At 34.8% G+C, this 18,172-nt stretch overlaps 1 protein-coding gene across 1 annotated transcript; it reads left to right on the top strand.

Annotated features, from left to right (window-relative positions):
- The first annotated feature begins 825 nt into the window (after window positions 1–825).
- LOC146139156 (28S rRNA (cytosine(4447)-C(5))-methyltransferase-like) lies at window positions 826–17,387 on the top strand. Its single transcript, XM_083391230.1, has 19 exons — window positions 826–1,122; window positions 4,385–4,469; window positions 5,179–5,303; window positions 5,678–5,776; window positions 6,131–6,195; window positions 6,609–6,817; window positions 7,297–7,380; window positions 7,882–7,977; window positions 8,204–8,309; window positions 9,155–9,244; window positions 9,668–9,755; window positions 10,240–10,380; window positions 10,882–11,021; window positions 11,523–11,648; window positions 11,934–12,020; window positions 12,918–13,015; window positions 15,254–15,429; window positions 15,964–16,053; window positions 16,972–17,387. Exons 3-19 carry the CDS (start codon window positions 5,204–5,206, stop codon window positions 17,301–17,303), a joined length of 2,127 nt encoding a protein of 708 aa, XP_083247356.1. The 5' UTR covers window positions 826–1,122; window positions 4,385–4,469; window positions 5,179–5,203; the 3' UTR covers window positions 17,304–17,387.
- The last annotated feature ends 785 nt before the right edge of the window (window positions 17,388–18,172 follow it).

The raw sequence follows: 18,172 nt of genomic DNA on the forward strand, positions 1-18,172 counted from the left end.
AGCGACTGCGTTGGGATTAGGTAAGTCAAAATGCCGACTGGATTTGTCAGACAACCAGGGAAGGAAAATAGTATCCGAATAAACGCATTTTTGTCTATAGAAAGATTGAACCCCTAACCCACTTACAAACCCAACGTTTATCACTTAAAGACATCATTAAGCGCATATAACCCTATAATCCCTTGTTTTAAACCAGTGGAGTCTGTCGAGAGTCTGAAGGGATTCCTAAAAGTTTTAGTATTCTATGAAACAACACACGTGAAAACTAAACTTTATGTGTCGCCATGTTATGTCCAAATCGAACGTTTGAATTAGGATATTTTTTCAATTTTATTTATTTTTATTCTCACTAGATTGGAACAAAATTAGTTGCTAAACCCTAAACTTTTATTTACTAACATTTGGCCTTATTAAGATTGATGATTGGTAATAAGGGTTTATATTTAACATAAAATGGCGGCAATTTTGGCAAAAATATTGTAGCTATGTTAAGCAGATTACATGCGTCTCTGTTTCTGGCATTATGAACTTTTATTTTGGTGATTTTTCGGCGCTCGTCTAGAATCCTACCACAACGAACATTATTTGGGTTAGGGTGCCGGTTAGCGTTTGGGTTTGGGTGACGTCCAGTAATAGTGTTGAACAATATTACTTGACCTACCCACACCCAAACACTAACCGACACCCTAACCCACATATTATGCATTGCTTAATAATCATTTCAACGTTGTGGTAGGATTCTAGACCAGCGCCGATTTTTCTCGAAATATGCAAGTAAAACACATGGGCAGTTGTAACGGCTATTGTATTTTATTGTTTAGGTGTTGTAACGGATAATGTAGTTTTGCTTTGGGTCAAAAAATACGAATACTAAGCGTTTTCTCAAACGGTTAAAACCCAAATGGGAAAAGTTGCCTCAAAGATAAAACAAAGTCAAATAAGGCCAGAGAGCTTTGACGAAGCGGTTCCACATCACAACACCGGTGTTAAGCGGAAGGTTTTGATACGACGCCTGCAAAGCTCGCAAGGTATTCGAGACAGACGCTTCATTGGAATCTACAATTTCATCTCGGGCTTTTGGGGAATTGGTCTGCTCACCGTAGTCTTTGCATTCATATTGCAGTAAGTATATGATTAAATGCTTTATTTTTTTGAAAAATGATTGTAAAACTTTGAAAAGTGGCGCTGGTCTAGAATCCTACCACAGCGTTTTAATACTTAATGCATATTATTGGGGTCCCAATTTATAATTTTGACCACTGGTACCGTATTTGGTGCTGGTCTAGACCCCTACAGGGTTGGACTTAAGCACTCACCTACTCGCCAATGCGAGTACAAATTGCTCTTGGCAAGTGCTGATTGACACCCACTCGGCCGACTGGCGAGTGGCTTCGGCGAAAAATGTAATTAGTTGGTGCAGGCCAACTTGTGTACTAAAAATATTTTCTTAAACACTAAGGTGCAAATACATTCAACACTTCACAGATAATAAGGTTAATCAAAGTCACGTTCAAAGCTCGTAATAAAAACTCTTTGTCCCGTTTAAAAAAATTGTTTACCGGCGAACAATCAATAATGTAATTGCTGCAGTGGTAAACAGTTATGTGGTTTATTGTTTAACTTAAACTTTTTTGACGCCTTTGGGAAAGGACGTGCAGTTTTGGGTAACAATAAGTTCAAAGCAAATGTCTTATAATAATATTTGTAAGCAATGTTTTTTTAAATGTTTTGAGGGACTAAAACGGACCACTGAACTCTACAATATTTGAAATATCGCCTACTTGTGTAACAACAGTTGAGCATTAGTAATTAGTCTGAGACGTAAGTATGTTGAATAACTGTCTGGGAATATTTTATACCGCATTTAAGATATATACGAATCGAAACCATTGCGGACGCCCTTGGAAAATAGAAACGGCCCACTATAAGGCATCGCGCAGCACAGAACCTCTGGTGCATATGGTTGTTAACTCAGCGAATAAATGTTTTTTTTTTTTTTGCGAATAAATGGTTTAGTTGTAAATTTACAATTATTTTGCCATTATTTTATCTGTTTAAACAGTAACTATAGTGTTAGGCGAAATGTGGCGTTTTGTTTGTGGCGCGAAGCAACCTGGATGAAACGTCCTTGAAGCACAGAAAAAACAGAATACAAAAAAAGAGGGCGCAAGGAATTGACAGTGTTATTTTTTCACTAAAGAATACTTCGGCTGAAAAACATTGTTTTAAGCGTAAACTGCTTTATATGTCATTCATTTGTTCATCCATGCATAAAAATAAACGACCAAACTTTTATAAAAACAAATGTTTACGATAGGTTGGAAAGTACCCGGTCTGCCGCGGTCACAGCCGCGCATTTTATGTAAAGTCAACGTAAAATTCCGTCAGCCGCAAAAAATCGCTCAAACGCGCAACACTTTGTCGCGTTAACAGTTTTCAGTCTAGTACTGCATTTTCAGCCGTGCAAATTTTACAGATAACTTTATTACAGCCCCGCAATTTAAAGCTGCAAAATTGTCTCTCCAGCGCAAAAACTAAAGTTTACAATCTGGTGTTTACGTATAGAAAAATACAGGTTAACGATAACCCAAGAAATTACCCTGCTAGGACCGAAATTTGCAGACAGCATGCCAAAAATTTGGCGAGTGTTGTTTCGTCCTGGCTAGTGCTGATTGATAGCCACTCGCCTAACTTGCGAGTATAATTTTTTGCTTAGGAACAACCCTGCCCTACCACAACACACAATATTTGGGTTAGGGTGCGGTCAAGTATTATTATTAAATAATGAGTATAATAGTTGGGTACACTATGCACGGATCTGTAATGTAGCTTGATAATAAATTTCAGAGACAAAAAGGTCGAGTAAATCGACAGCATCTTAGTTAAGACGTTTCAATACGAGCTTGTATCATCTTCGGTTAATGTGACTGAGAAGCATTTCAAGCATCATTTATGAGAGATGGGATGCAATTGTTTGTATCATCTTCAGTTAATGTTAATGTGATAAATGTAATAATACTTGACCCACCCACACCAAAGCGCTAACTTGCACCCTACAGCAAATAATGTGGGTTGGTTTAATAATTCTGGTAGGATTCTAGACCAACGACTTGTATTTCGAAGCTGTAAAAAAGTTAGTAGAATTCTAGCCTAGCGTCCAAGTTTGTGGTACACTGGTACGACCAGGTTTTTTTTTAAGGTTTGGTTTGGGTGACCGCTGAGTAGTTTTAAGAGACCGAAAGTGTTTCATTTAAATACCAAAAACTTGCAAGTCCAAAATTTGGGAAACCGCTAGGAAAATTTGGGGGATCGTTTCGGTCCCCCAAAACACCTTAAAAAAAACACTGGGTGAGACCATGCCTAACTGTGTTTTTTCATTGCCTAAAGATATTTTTGTCGAAATCTTTTGCAAAAATTCTTTCTTATTTACTCCAAAATGTGATACTTTTCATTGTAAGCTTAAAAGGTTTGATATATTTATTACAAAATCATGCCATTGACAGTCGGGTTTCTCTCCGGAAATGTTTCGACGGGAAATTCCCGGGATTTCCTGCAAATTAATGATCGGAATCTCGGGAAATATTTTATAATCCCATTTATAAGGCAACATAGCTAAAATTAAAAAAACTTCTATATAGAGAAAAAAATTATATAAAGAGAAAAATATTACCAAACTTATTAAAGTTGTTGTCTAAGTTGCTTTGTTTGTGCTTAACAGCCGAAAAACCTAATTAATATTGTTTTACCAATAAAAATGCGCCCTGCATGCAACCTTTAATATGAGAAAAGGTCTTGTAAGATTGCAGAAGCAATACTACCAATATAAAATAATTTTAAACATTAAAAGGGCGTAATTAGGTATAATTTTTTATCCCCATTTTCATTTTTCAATCCTGTTTCCCGGAAGTGAAAAAGTCTGGGGAAAAGAGGAACCCTAATTGAGAGGCTTAAGGGCATTCATTCCGCGCCAAATGATGTCACTGACCTGATATTAATCTTATAGAACAAACGTAAATAGCATCAGAAAAGGTGTAAGTTATCGTAAAGTTAATTGTTGGATATTCTAACGAATATAGTTTTATAGGTGAATTGTTGCAAGTAGATATTACGTGACTCAATTAGTATATGTTTTCTTCGGCAATATATCAAATAGGCACTACTATGTGTTTTACATAGAAATCCAAAACAAAAAGGCAATTTTTACCCAGTCTCCAAGCTGTTGCTTTGTCCCCCAACGATGGCACTGTCGCTTCCATCAAACCAACTAAAAGTAAATCGCGGGTTTCCCGCAACCTGGCATACCCCCCCCCCCCCCTATGCATAACCCCAGCATATTATTATTTCATCGTCATTTTTTTTATTATTTCATTTTTATTTTCAATAGTCGGAACAAAGGAAAAGAATTCCAAGAAGTTGATTTTTCAGTGCATACGAAAAGTTTGTATACCAGAGTAAAAGAAACCATCCAGGTACTGGTATTTATATATATTTAAACTCAACATTAATGATCAACATTTTAATCTTTTTAAGTGAAAATATATAAGCATATACTCACAAGTAAAATAGATTTTTGCAGCTACATTCTATCACCTAATTTTTAACTGTAAGTATATTCTCACAATAATACTAAAATAAGCTAAACTAATTTAATATATCTCCAGCAGACAATAAAATGTAAAACATAGATTCTGTATGTTTGGAGTGTTTGGTAAAAAGAGCTATAGAAGCATTATATCAATACTTGTTTGTAGAAATATATATGTTGTTGATAATGCCTATTTTATACAAGGAAAAATATATTTCTGTAAATATTTTATGCTTTTATATCTGTTTTCACTAAACAGTCTAAATAACATACAGAATCTATGTTTTACATTTTATTGTCTGCAGGAGAGCGCTTTTTATTTTCTTGTGTGATCCAAAGCTATTTTTTTTACTTTGAAAGCTGAAGCAATAAAATTTTTACTTGCTTTGGCTCGAATGAATTTCAAGATTGCTCAAATGAAAACTACTAAACATTTTAGTGTGGCAAATGTAACATAATTTAGGCTGTGCTGAAGCAAATTTAAAGAATATACCGGTATGGAGCCATTGGATATGTGTTTGTTGACTCTGGAGCTGGAGCTTTTGCTGGTTTACTTTGTCCCCCAGTCCTAGCTAACAATTTCTTTTTTGCAGCAAGACCTAATAAGAAAACCTAAAGATGGGCCGGCACCATCGCAACCCTGATTATGAAGTGGTACGAGGCCCTGGGAAAAAAGCTCAACGTCAGAAAGATCTTAAGATGCCAGATGATTGGAAGGGTGAGTTTATTATTGGTCAGAAAATCAAAATTTCTATATAAGGATGTCCAATACTTGACATTTGTTCCAATAACATGAGTGTTTAAAATGTCGACTCGAATCCAATATTTACTAATTGACAACAGTATTATGATTAAACAAGCACAATAACAAAATAAAACGTTTTAGAGATATTTTTTTTTATTTTCAGGTAATTTGGCCAAAGTTCTTTGATAACCACTATAGTTAATAACCTACTGTGTTTTGGAACACAATATTTTCGCAGGTTACAGAGATTTCAGCAATACCTCATACCATCATCAGTAAAGATAATAGAGATCTCTGATGATCCAACATCACAAACATATTTCAACTCTGTTTTTACAATTATTCAGATAAATCTCTTTCAAAGCAATCCAGACGGTCGAAACAACGTGAAAAAAAGAGAATGCTGCGTAAATTGTTGTTGCAAGATGAAAAAAAAGCAAAACAAGGTAAATATGTTAGTAGAATATTGGTCTACCATCAGTGATGTAAATAGGTGCAGAAGGGAATATTTAGATATTATGTTTTACAGATTTTCATACTATTAAAACTATCTGTGTTTTGTTACTACACAAAGTTAACATCAAAACTTTGATTTATGTGTTTTTAATTAGTTTTTAACCAAGCTATATATATATATTTTTTTTTAAATCAATTTTAAACCAAACTATATTTTTGTAAAATTTACAACTCAATTTAACCAAGTAAATCCATATTTTTTTACTAGTTCACATTGTAATATTGCAAATTAAGTTTTTTAAGTTAACACAGGAAACTGAATAATATGCAATCCTTGTGTTCAGAACCAGCCTTGGAACTTAACAGCGATGGGAATGATGATAGTGAAGATCAAGTCAGCGATAATGAGGTAAAAGTCACCAGGATTCAAAAACATTACTTGCTAAAGATGCAAGATTTGCTACTGAGGCTACAAAGGCAATTGTGGCCTTGGACTGTTTTTGTAATTTACCCTTTTACGTAACGGGTTTTTCTTGAAAATAAAACAAATTTCTTATTATTTTTGCAATTTTTGGGGGGTTTTGCATCATACCAAATTAATGTGCAAAGTAAGAGTTTAACAAATATACACAAACTGAAATGATATTTTGATTTTCTTTTTAATTAATTCAAGTTTTCACTCGATTTCCGGTATTTAAAAAAATCAACATGGGTATTAGCATCAGTCGGAAAAATTGAGTTTGGATGATTTTAGATAATGACACTGAAACTCTGCAATTTTCATTAAATAATACCAAGTTTTCTTAACTTTTTTTCACTTAGATGAACAGCATCGAAGCTCCTCAATCAGACTCCACAAAAACAGCGATTAAGGAGCACATTTTAAACGAGATGATGCCAGAGGAAGATGAAGATGAGGAATCATCGGATGACAGCGGCGTCGATGCTGACGAAATTGAGGACGATGATTATCTTCTACCGATCGAAGAAAAAGCAATCAAGACGGAAAAAAAGCAGAAAAGAATAAATAAGTAAGAGCTGTTAACTGATTTAAATTCAAATTCGTCCAAGTATAAATGGTTCCTGCTATTTTCGTACAACTAAAGCTGTATTATTTTTTTAATAGATATTTTTCTTGATTAAATGAAATATCAGTTTAATTAATCAAGTTTTTAAGATATTTTTATAAGGTATAAAATTCCATCATATTTTGACACATACTGAACTGTAAATTAAAATTATATTTTTGTAAATTAACTATGTCAAGACAAGAGCAAACAACTTTTTTATTTTGCTTAAATAGTTTTTTGTAACTCCATTTTTTGGTGTATAGAACAATTTTTTTAGGTTTAATAAAACACCAACTTAATGTATAAATTTTTAAATGTAATAATTTGAGTACCATCCGCAAGCTTAATGAATCTGTTTTACAATACCTTTCACGAACAAGCAAAAAGTTACAGCTGGTAATTAAAAAATATGATTTGAACAAATATTTTTGTATTTTCAGAGAAATACCAGAAGGAAAACTGGAAACTAATATTTCACAAACTGAAAACTTTGTTCTTCCAAGTGGGCAAGAAATCGAGAAAGAACATATCCTTTCACTAATTCATTTACAGTTTTATGTTTTTATATGTTTTTAAGAGCATTTATTTTAATGACAGCAATGTAGTTAAGTTAGAATTTTTTCTTTTTTTAATGCTAAATAACAATATACGACAAATTTTGGCCTAATAAAAAATTATGATTAAACTTCCCCATTTAATTTTTCTTCAAACCATTTTAATGACGTCATTTGGTATGGGCATACATTTTATTCAGAATATCAGGTATTACAATAAAATGTCCTGTTTTTGAAATTCCTGATATCTAGTATGATGCTAAAAAATACCGCCAATAAAAACCCATTAAAATCTGTTAATATGCAGATATTATGAATTTCCAATTTCCAACATTTTAATCCAATAATCTACACATTCTGGGCAAAAAGTATGGTCGTCTGATACCAAATAAAACATTAATTTGGTGAAATAAGCCAAAATTATAAACTGTGTAAACCCACTCTATCTTAAACTTCCTTGACCAGCTATATACTGACCCAACCACAAGGTTTGGAATTTGTTCACCAGCGAATGAAAGATGTTATGGCTGTTCTCATGGACTTTGCAAATAAACGAGATCCTGAAAGGTCGGTCCAAATCACCATTTTTCCACTTATTATTACAGAAGATTATTATTAAACAAAGAAATATAAATAACTACATTAAAACTTTAGTCAGCTATAATAAAATTCTCTACAGTTTATAGTTTGATCAAAATTAAGTGTTGAAGTTCATCTGTACTTTATCTTTGAAATAACTCGGTGGGCCGTAGTTTGGTATTCGTTATCATATTGTAATAATATTTTTTTTTAGAACTCGCAAAGACTACGTCCACATCCTTCAGAAAGATCTTTGCACATATTACAGCTACAACCACTTTCTGCTCACCAAGTTAATGGATTTGTTCCCATTAAATGAGGTAGAGACGGTTATACTTGTTATTACGAGATACTTTATTTACCATTTCCAGGTAATTACACCATAATGCTTGAATGTGGGTCAAACTAACATAAGACAAAATCTTAAACCGATAAAACTCAGCCTTTAACATTTAATTAGGTCTTGCTGTTTATTTTATAACACCGCCCTGTATCTAAATGGAAAACATTGAGACTGCTTTATAAACTTTGCTTAACATTCTTTTATAGTCAGGTGAACAAATTTTGCATACAAGTCAAGATTAATAAACCAGTGTAAAGTGGATTTAAACGTGTGTTCTACTTTGTTTTACCTAAAGTCTTTTTTTCTGTTTTCACAAAAGTGAATTTACTTCACTTAAGTTTATTGAACAAGTGACTAAAATCGACTTACGTCTTTGTGTTAAATAAGTTTGGTTAACATTGAGCGTTTTTACTAAAAAAAAGGATTATTTCTTTTAGCTTTTTTTTTCTTAATTGGGCTATTTATCCTAGGTTTTGCAAATAAACCAATTTGCTTGCTATATGCTACATTTCTCTTATTTTTTAGTTTAAATATTGCTCATAGCCAATTGAATTTAGTCATTTTAATAGTTTAACGTTATAGTTTTATGTGTATTTCTTGGCTTGAAGTTGACCTGCTCTAATAGGGGCTTGACTTGGACAAGTAACATAGACTGGAATTTAACTTATTATTTTTTGCTAAAGATTAACTTGGACTTAATTTGTTTTACAAATTACTTGACTGGCACTAGAGTCTTTTCAAAATGACTCGTTTACAACACTGAGTCTTATTGTCACCTTTTAACTGCGCTTTTACACTCAAACTTTATTGTTTTTTGTTCAGTTGGTTGCGTTTCTTGAAGCCAACGAAGTGAGTCGGCCAATCACGATAAGAACCAACACTTTGAAGACAAAGAGACGCGATTTGGCGCAGGTAGGTTCAATGGTTTAAGTCGCATGATGGTACATTTATATTGAAACAAATAGACTAAAATTTAGCAATAAAGTAGTCCAGTTGGTAGAGCGACGGTCCCGGGTATGACCGAGGTCGTGAGCTCAAATATCACCACAGGCTAGTTTTACGAACTTCATGCAGCTGGCAACGGTGCTATGGTTGTTTCTCGACTTGCTCTGAGCCTGTGTAGCTTAGTTTGCAAAGCGACGGTCGTGAGTTCGAACCTCACTGCAGCCTAGTTGTTTTTTTAACCTGTCTTACTTGCATCATTGATCGACAGATTCGTTTAGTCTACTTTTTAACTCCGGCAAAGCCAAAAAAATGAGATAAAAAGTTAGAATGTAAGTCTTAAATGAAAGTTCCTTCCAACTTCCAAGTCTGAAACTGATATTTGTTTCCCAGGCACTAATTGCTCGCGGTGTGAACCTTGACCCCCTTGGAAAGTGGACGAAAGTTGGACTCGTCGTATTCGACTCTTCGGTGCCAATAGGTGAGTGAGTTCGTGTTAATGTGGGAATAAACACATTGAAATTAGTTTTATTTTAACTACCAGATCTTCCAGTCAATCCACCAGGTTTGACATTTTTTGCCTATGTGTGATACTTAGTTTTAATCACATATCAATGTTTTTTTATGGAACCGGTCAGTACAAAATACTTGAAAAATTAAAAATACGTTTTCAGCAAAAAAATTAACAAAAAAAAAAGTTAGTCAACAGTTAAATACGATTTGTTTACAGTGTCACTTGTTTCAGGTGTGACATTTTGACATTTTTTAAAAAGTTCAACAAAAAAAAACATATTTTTTAGTTTTAGCCCAAGTTTTCAACTTATTTTGTACTTTGCCGGTAAAAAAAAAAGACCAAAAAAATTAAATAGAATTGAAAAAAGTTTTTTTTCACAAAAAAAAGCTTTCAAGAAAGGTTTACATTTTAAGATTTACCCGAACTTTGTTAAATTTTCTATTTTTAACAGGCGCCACCCCCGAGTACTTGGCTGGGCATTACATGATCCAAGGAGCTTCTAGTTTTCTCCCAGTAATGGCGCTCGCTCCTCAACCTGATGAAAGGATACTCGACATGTGCGCCGCTCCTGGTGGAAAAACAACCTATATAGGTGGGATATATGGTCGTGTTGTGTGATGTCTCGCCTTTTTTTCGCATATGATTTGAATTTAAACTCAATAGCAGTAATAAATGTTTGCATTTTACTACCGATTAAAATGTCCATTTTAACTTATTGTTACAAAAAAATGCATCAAGATATAATTTTGTGACACAAATAAATACAAATCAGCAAGATTTACGACAAACTGATTGTCGCGCAAAAAATACGCAAGAAATGCAACAACTGGCCTGAACCATCTCGTAACCTTGTAATTTTTTGGACCATTTTGTACAGTTTTTCTCTTTAGTTTTGAGTTTGCGGAACGGTTTTAGTGGCTAAGAAATGGTTTTATGTTTATGCCTGTTTCTATAAACAGTCCAAACATCGACTATTATTATGTAAGATTGATAGTTGGCGTTTAAATTAGGCGTCTTCTTTTCCTTAATAGTATTATCCAACAAAAACTTAGCCAAACCCAGTTAATTCAACTAACGATATACATCTTTCCAGGCCAGCTCATGAAGAACAGTGGGATGATACTTGCAAATGACGTCAGCGCCTCTCGTTTAAAAGCTGTGGTCGGAAACCTACACAGGATGGGAATAAGCAACACGGTGATCGCTAACTACGACGCAAGGTCGTTTCCCGCTGTAAGTAACTGAAACGTTCATATACAGTTTTGCACAATGTGTAATCAAGCCCTTCTGGATTCGTACTGGCCAAATCGTCACACATTATATAGTACACAAGATGCCTTCGGAAGGTTTGCCGAAATCAGCCAGCATGATCAGCAAAATATAACAAAGAGCGGCTAGAACAACAACTATAGCTTGATGTTAGGTTCGAACTCACGACCCCCGGCCATAGTGGGACCGTGCTCGACTTTCTCCATTCTAAGCCTGTTAAGCTCAGTTAAGTAGAGCGACGGTCGCGGTTCGAACCTCACCCCAGGCTAGTTGTTTTCTAGTTCTAGCCTGCCTTGCTTGCATCATTGATCGACAGATTCGGTGAATCTGCGATGGCTTTCGGTGTACTAATGATACGTAAGCCGTAATCGTTTGGAAAACGCTGACTGATTTCTAAAAGCCTTGCCGAAGGCATTATGTGCTAGTGAAACGTATTACTTATTGCAAAACGTTATTTTGCTTCAGATCATGGGTAACTTTTCCCGGGTGTTGTTGGACGCCCCCTGTAGTGGAACCGGGGTCATTTCGAAAGACCCAGCCGTCAAAATTAACAAGGACGAGGGAGATATTGCTCGCTGTACACATCTGCAGGTAAAAACGAAACTTGTAATAAGCTGATTTATGCCAATTTTTTTAATTTTTCTGTCATGAACGTCAATTTAAAAATAATGTTATTTAGTTATTCAAGGGCAAAAAAATATTTTTTGATATAACAGCCCTTTGCTTTCATAGCCCGTTGCTAATTATTGTTATGTAAAAAGAAACGCAAAATAGATTATAATGTAAATAGTTTTTGAAAGCTTGATAAAAATCCAACGTTGTATTGTTTAATTGCTGAATTAAATAAGTCATAGTCATACTTTGTTCTTTTTGCAGAAAGAGCTGATTCTTGCTGCCATTGATTCTTGTAATGCAAACGCTGAAGGAGCTGGTTATGTGCTTTACTGTACCTGTTCAATCCTAGTAAGTGCTACGAGATAAACTGAAGTGAAACTGCCACTTTAAACAAGCCACTTGCAGATATCAAATTTTTGTTCATTGCTTGCTTGATATTGTGATTTTGGTATTTTTAGTTAAGGTATTGCTCATAGTTGGACTAGTTTACACAATTTTAATTGACAACGACTTGACTTGTAATTGATTTTCTCTAATTATGAATTGATTTGAACTTAGGTTATTTTCCATATAAATATTTATATATGTTTGACTGAGGTTTAAGTAAATCACACCAAAATTGAGGGGCCGCAATGAACAGGGAACTTAAAAAAAAAGTCTAAAACCACGGTTCTAACCTATCATATCAAGCTTGGCAATACTCGGTATTCTTTCTCTTATTGCTTGCGTGTTCAATAGCAATTGCGAACATGACAAATTTCGGACAATACAAAGCAAAAACAGTGTAGAAACGGTGAAGCTTTTCAAAGTTTGATGTCTGGCGTGTATAGTGTCTTCTTATTGATGCTGGTGCCGACTGCACCATGCACCGAAAAACAACAACTTTATATAGCAACTAACTTGGCCCCAACGGCTAGAAACTGATTACAATTTTTTACGTGAAAGGCGCGCACTACCTTTTAACGTTTTACGTGGAAGGCGCGCACTAAAAGCAGTTTAACAGGAAAAATTGGCATATGATGAAGTGTGTTTCGTTAAATTTTATCGCCCGATATAAACATAATAACTAGAGTTACGATTTTTTATAGTATTTTTCTAAATAGACTGATATAAAATTATGGCTTTTTTCGTTTCTTTCTAGGACTCTCTTAAAATCCCATCCTAACGGTAGAAAAAGCAATTGTAAAAGGTTAACTGGCTTTTTCACAACTTATAACATTTACTTGTTTACTTATTCACTTCCAGGTTGAAGAAAACGAGTCAGTGGTGAACTACGCTCTACAGAAGCGAAACGTCAAACTAGTTCCAACTGGACTAGAGTTTGGTGTTGAGGGATTCAACAGGTAATTTGCCGCAGGTTCTATAATACGGAGAAGTTATAGTTTGCCATTTTCATTGCCGAAAGACTGACCCTAGTTTACATGTATAAATTAGTTTTCAAAAAACAGATTGTACTACTCGTTGGTTTGCTTCAGGCCCTGTTTTGGTCGCCATTTTGTGTTGAAATTTTTCTATATTATGCGTTTATTAGATTAAGGTGTTTTTTTACTGTTTGGTTTGTTTCAGGGCCTGTTTTGGTCGCCATTTTGAGTCGAAAGTTTTTTTTACATTCGTTTACTAGATTGAGGTGTTTTTTAACTATTGGTTTCCTTCAGGACCAGGCTTGGTCGCCATTTTGTGGCAAATATTTTTTATTCACGTTCACTGGTTTAGCGTATTTTTGCCAATACGATAATTAGCTGTATGTTAAAGATTTTTTTGTGTAGCCTATTGCTACAGTCGCTATCTGGATACTGGTGAAGTTTTGTGTTTAAAACGCACGTAATTGCTTGAACCTAGCACTAACTTTTAAATTTATTTGCACTAAAATGCCATCAACTCTAGAAAATACTTCTAAGCGCGACTAGCTCTCTAATATAGCAGATGTCGCCAATTTTTTTTTCATAAAGGGCCTGGTAGCTGTTATGCCTAACCATCACGGCTGGATATATTTTTTTAAGTCTAAGTTAATTAACTTCATTTTAATATATATTTAACAAAAACTGTAATAGCCTTTTTTAAATTTTTTCAAAACTATATCAAAATTTAGTTTGAATTCCACGACATTTTAACTATACTCTTAATCTTCATGGAAAAATAATAGACAGGCCTACAAAATTAACTGCGATGCCCAAAAACCGTCTGTATCTTTCTACGTACGTTTAAATCAGGGAAAGGGGAAAGTATTTTTAGCTGATTAAGTCACAAAAACATGTCGGAGAACCGCGGTTTAACCACCCTTGGCTTATATGTAGGGATGTTCAAAGTAGAATCCCAAGGTATTGTAGAATAATAGGTTTCGAATCTAGAATAACGAATCCAGAATAGCGAATCCTAGTATATTTTTATTAAATTATTTATCCTCAATTTTGTTTGGGGAAGGGATTAATCTTAATCTACCCTACAGGGCCCGCAATCACAGCAATAAATCGCCCAAACAATTTGCTAACATGTGTACATTATAAAAAAAATCTCCCATATGTTTAGCATTCTTAACAACTGTCATCTGAAGCCGTTCTGTAAACTGTAATATGTCAACTGTCCAGGTTGTTGCCAAAACTTATATTTTTGCCAATAGTGAGTACAATGCAACACTGAACACAGAAGTCTTAAGCAATTCGGTCCTGTTTTTGAAAGCATTGTTAAATCTTAGTGCTTCTTTTTTGACTAACCTGGTCTGTTATGCAGTCAAATGATGTACTGCACAGAATACAAAGTTATTATTGATATAACGAATTCTTGACAATTACGTTGTGCATAACTGCATAACTTCGCTGAATATTGGCCTAAAGTTGACCTTAAGTAACCCCATAGCGCATTTCGTGGACGGCCAGCACGTTTTGCAACGCTAGGTTACTTTTACAACTTAACACATTTAGGGAATTTGCGAACTCCACACCAGACATTACATGTTAGCCTCTCGCCCAATAACGCTTGATTGACACTTAATTATTAGACGAACGTTATCGCGAGACGCGGTAATTGGTCGCCCGAAAAAACGCTGACACTGCACTACCAGGTTACATTTAAAGCAAGCACTATAAATTGGTCGGCGCAGCGACAGGCCAACTTACCACACGTGTTTGTACAACTAGGCGCGACGGTCGGCGGTAAAACGTTAAATTATATCGGTTCCAATTACCCGAATTAAATGGCAGAATTGGATTCGAATCCCATCTGGATTCGAATCCAAGGATTCGATATTCTACTTTGAGCATCCCTACTTATATGCCAATTTTTTATATTCCAATTTCGATTTTTTTGTCTAGATATCGTCAGTACCGCTTCCACCCAAACATAAAGCAAGCGTATTTTTGTCAAACGATTATTAGCTGTGTGGTAAAGTTTTTTTTCTATGGCGTATTGATACAGTCGTAATAGGATAATTGTTTAGAGTTGCATTTAAAACGCACGAAATTGCTTGCAACTCTAACACTAACATTTAATTTAATATGCACTAAAAAGCCATAAATAATACGCACTAAAAAGCCATCGTTCGTTTTACACCAGATTTAGACTAGTTTGGTGCAACTTTTGTCCAGATACCGTCAGTACCGCTTCCACCCAAGCATGAAACACGCTCGTCGCTTCTACCCACACACTCATAACATGGATGGATTCTTCCTCGCTAAACTAAAGAAGTTCTCGAACCAGATCCCCGAAGATTTGAGCAAGAGGGTAGTGGAAGAAGAAGATAAGACTTCTGATACAGTGGAAGGTAAAGTAGAAGATGAGTATTTGCTTAAGTCCTGATGCATAATCAAATTATTTATATGGGCCAACGAGTTTGAATAAATGTACGTTGGTCAGTGTATTTCACTAAAGATTTCAAATTGTTTTGAACAACCTTGTAAAGCTAACATATTTATTTTTTCTAAGCGTACAATTTTTAATATTTTGAAACAACTTTTATGCTTTTTTATAAATAAGCAGTTGTTAATGGATTATTCCAAAAGTTTGCTATCATTTGGCGGATTACCCTAAATACTTCCATAAATTCGTATAAACTATTTAATTTGCCAAACAATTGTGTAAATATAGTACATATCAAAGTTGTTTAAGATAACTTCCAAAACTAAGTATGTTTTAAGTAGATTACACGGTATGGTCAATAGACGTTTAAAGCTTGCTGGGATTTCTGTCAAACTTTTCGTTTAACTTCTAAATGTTCACATTTAATAAAAACTAGCCTTAACCAAAAAATTTTTTGCCGACAATTTATTAACCGACAAATTTGTGCGAATTATTGCAGAAAATGGCGAAGAAGCTACTGAAAGCTCCAACGAAAAAACTCCAGACACAAAACAAAAGAAAAAACAAATTACTTCAAAGAAAACCAAAGGTGGGCTCAGGTTACATTAAAAACAAATTTTCATACAAAAGTTACGCAAGTCAATTTATAGTAAAGATTAACAGAATAACTTGATTTTCTACCCAACTTTCATGTTTATAACTGCAAAAAATTATACATGTTCGCTAATTTTGTTCAAAAGGCCAATTAGGGTAACGTGAAGAGGTTATAAGGAGAACACCCAACGAAAAGACATATAATTAGAAATATCTACAGCAGAAGTATCCACAATAATATTGTATTAAGACCAACGACAGAATAAAACCTGTCGCCGAACCTTGGGTCAAAGATGTTGAAAATGAATAAAGATTTATGGGAAACGTCCAAAATGCTACTGACCTTTGTGTGGTATGATTTTGAACGTTTCGAATAACTCTTTATTCATTTTCAACATAGCAAAATAACTCTGAATAAAGAGTTATTCGAAACGTTCAAAATGATATCTACTTTTGTACGGGCTTTAATATTCATTCTACGTCTAACTACAACCTCCAGCCATTATCTTAAGATTTATTCGAAACGTCCAAAATGACACCTACCACTGTCTGGGTTTGATGTTTAATATTCGTTCCATTATGCTCCAAAATTTCCATATCTATGCAAATTTTAAGTTGTATTGTTTGCCTTTTCTAACTCTTTAATTTTTTTCAAAGAACTGAAGCGCTGTAGAAATATCAAAAACCGTCCATTTTTTGAATGCTTTAAAAGTGTTGTTTTTTTAGCACAAAATCTTAAATTTGTTCCTTATTACATAACGATTTAAAAAAAAAAACGCGAACGGGTGATTTTTTTAATTGAATCCAGTTGCAAAATTCGCTTATTAAATAATTACCTTTTTATCATCATAAGCTTGTTGTATTTAAATTCTAGACTAAAAACTCTTCATTTTGTTCACTACTTAACGTTTAGCAGCGGACAACAGCAAAGAACTGAGTCTGAAGCGCCTCAAGAAATATCAGAAGCGAAAGCACCAGCCTGGTGCCATCGTGCGGCCAATTTCGGGCATCCTGGCCAAAAAGCGGGGCATCGCTCGTTACCTTGACGACAAGAAGGCCGGGAATTCCCCCAAGGAGGCTCAGGTTGTCGAGAAAAGGCCCGACGACGTTTTGAAGAAAAAAAAGCAGAAAAAGTCCCCCAAAAATGAGGAAAAGTCGAAAAAGTCCCCGAAAAGTGGTAAAAAATCTGCACCGAAAAAGCAGAAAGTTTCGCAAAAGGACGTTAAGGCTGAAAGTACAGAATAATAAACGTCGTATTTCGTGGCTTTTTTGCCTTCGTATTCTTGTTTGTTGTCAGTCTTCTTGAAGTAGGTGAATAAAGATTGATGCGACCGTGGAGAAACCTTACCTACCATTAACGTTTTTTTAGTTACCTGCTTGTTTAGGCATTATACTTAGTGCCTAGGCCTAGGGTTCTTAAACTGAGGTCCATGGACCCTTTGGGGTTAAGTGGAGTTCAATTTTCAAAATGAAGAAGTTTAAATAAACCGCTGGCCTAGACCCCAGAATCACACTGGCAAATAAAATTGGGTAGGAAACCACCAACTTTAAGCTGTCATATGCTAAAACAGCAAAAAGTTGCGTAAAAGGACGTTAAGGCGGAAAGTAAGGATTAATAAACGTTAACTTTCGTGGGTTGTTCTTGTCTGTTGTCAAAGTCCTTGAAATTTTCGCCTTGGTGAAACCTGGTCTTCGCTTAACCGAGTTTTTTTAGTTACCTGCTTGTTTTAGTATTACACATGTTGCATTGGCCAGGGGTTCTTAAACTTGGGTCTATGTACTCCTAGGGTTAAGTGAACTACTTTCAGGGGCTCCATGAATGCCTAATTAAAATATTGTTGTACAATTTATTTGAGATGGAATAAATTTTCAAAATAAAGAAATTTAGACTGGCCTAGACTCCAGAAGAAGCACACTCGCAAATAAAATTGCGGGTCGAAAACCACGCCAACATTAAGCTGTCATATACTAAACAGCAATGAGTTGCGTAAAAGGACGTTAAGGCGGAAAGTAAGGATTAATAAACGTTGACTTTCGTGGCTTTTTTGCCCTCGTGTTCTTGTCTGTTGCGAGTCTTCTTGGAGTAGGTGAATAAAGATTTGATGCGCCGTGGA

The sequence above is a fragment of the Ascidiella aspersa genome, chromosome 6 (assembly GCF_963924565.1).
Source record: "Ascidiella aspersa chromosome 6, kaAscAspe10.2, whole genome shotgun sequence".
In the NCBI taxonomy this organism is placed as follows: Eukaryota; Metazoa; Chordata; class Ascidiacea; order Phlebobranchia; family Ascidiidae; genus Ascidiella; species Ascidiella aspersa.

What these genes read in the sequence shown, in the direction of transcription:
- LOC146139156 (XM_083391230.1), top strand. Translation starts at nt 5,204, where the DNA reads ATGGGCCGGCACCATCGCAACCCTGATTATGAAGTGGTACGAGGCCCT. An exon ending in ACGCAAGGTCGTTTCCCGCT is followed by an intron (nt 11,022 to 11,522) that starts GTAAGTAACTGA and finishes ATTTTGCTTCAG; the next exon opens with ATCATGGGTAACTTTTCCCG. An exon ending in ACTGTACCTGTTCAATCCTA is followed by an intron (nt 12,021 to 12,917) that starts GTAAGTGCTACG and finishes ATTCACTTCCAG; the next exon opens with GTTGAAGAAAACGAGTCAGT.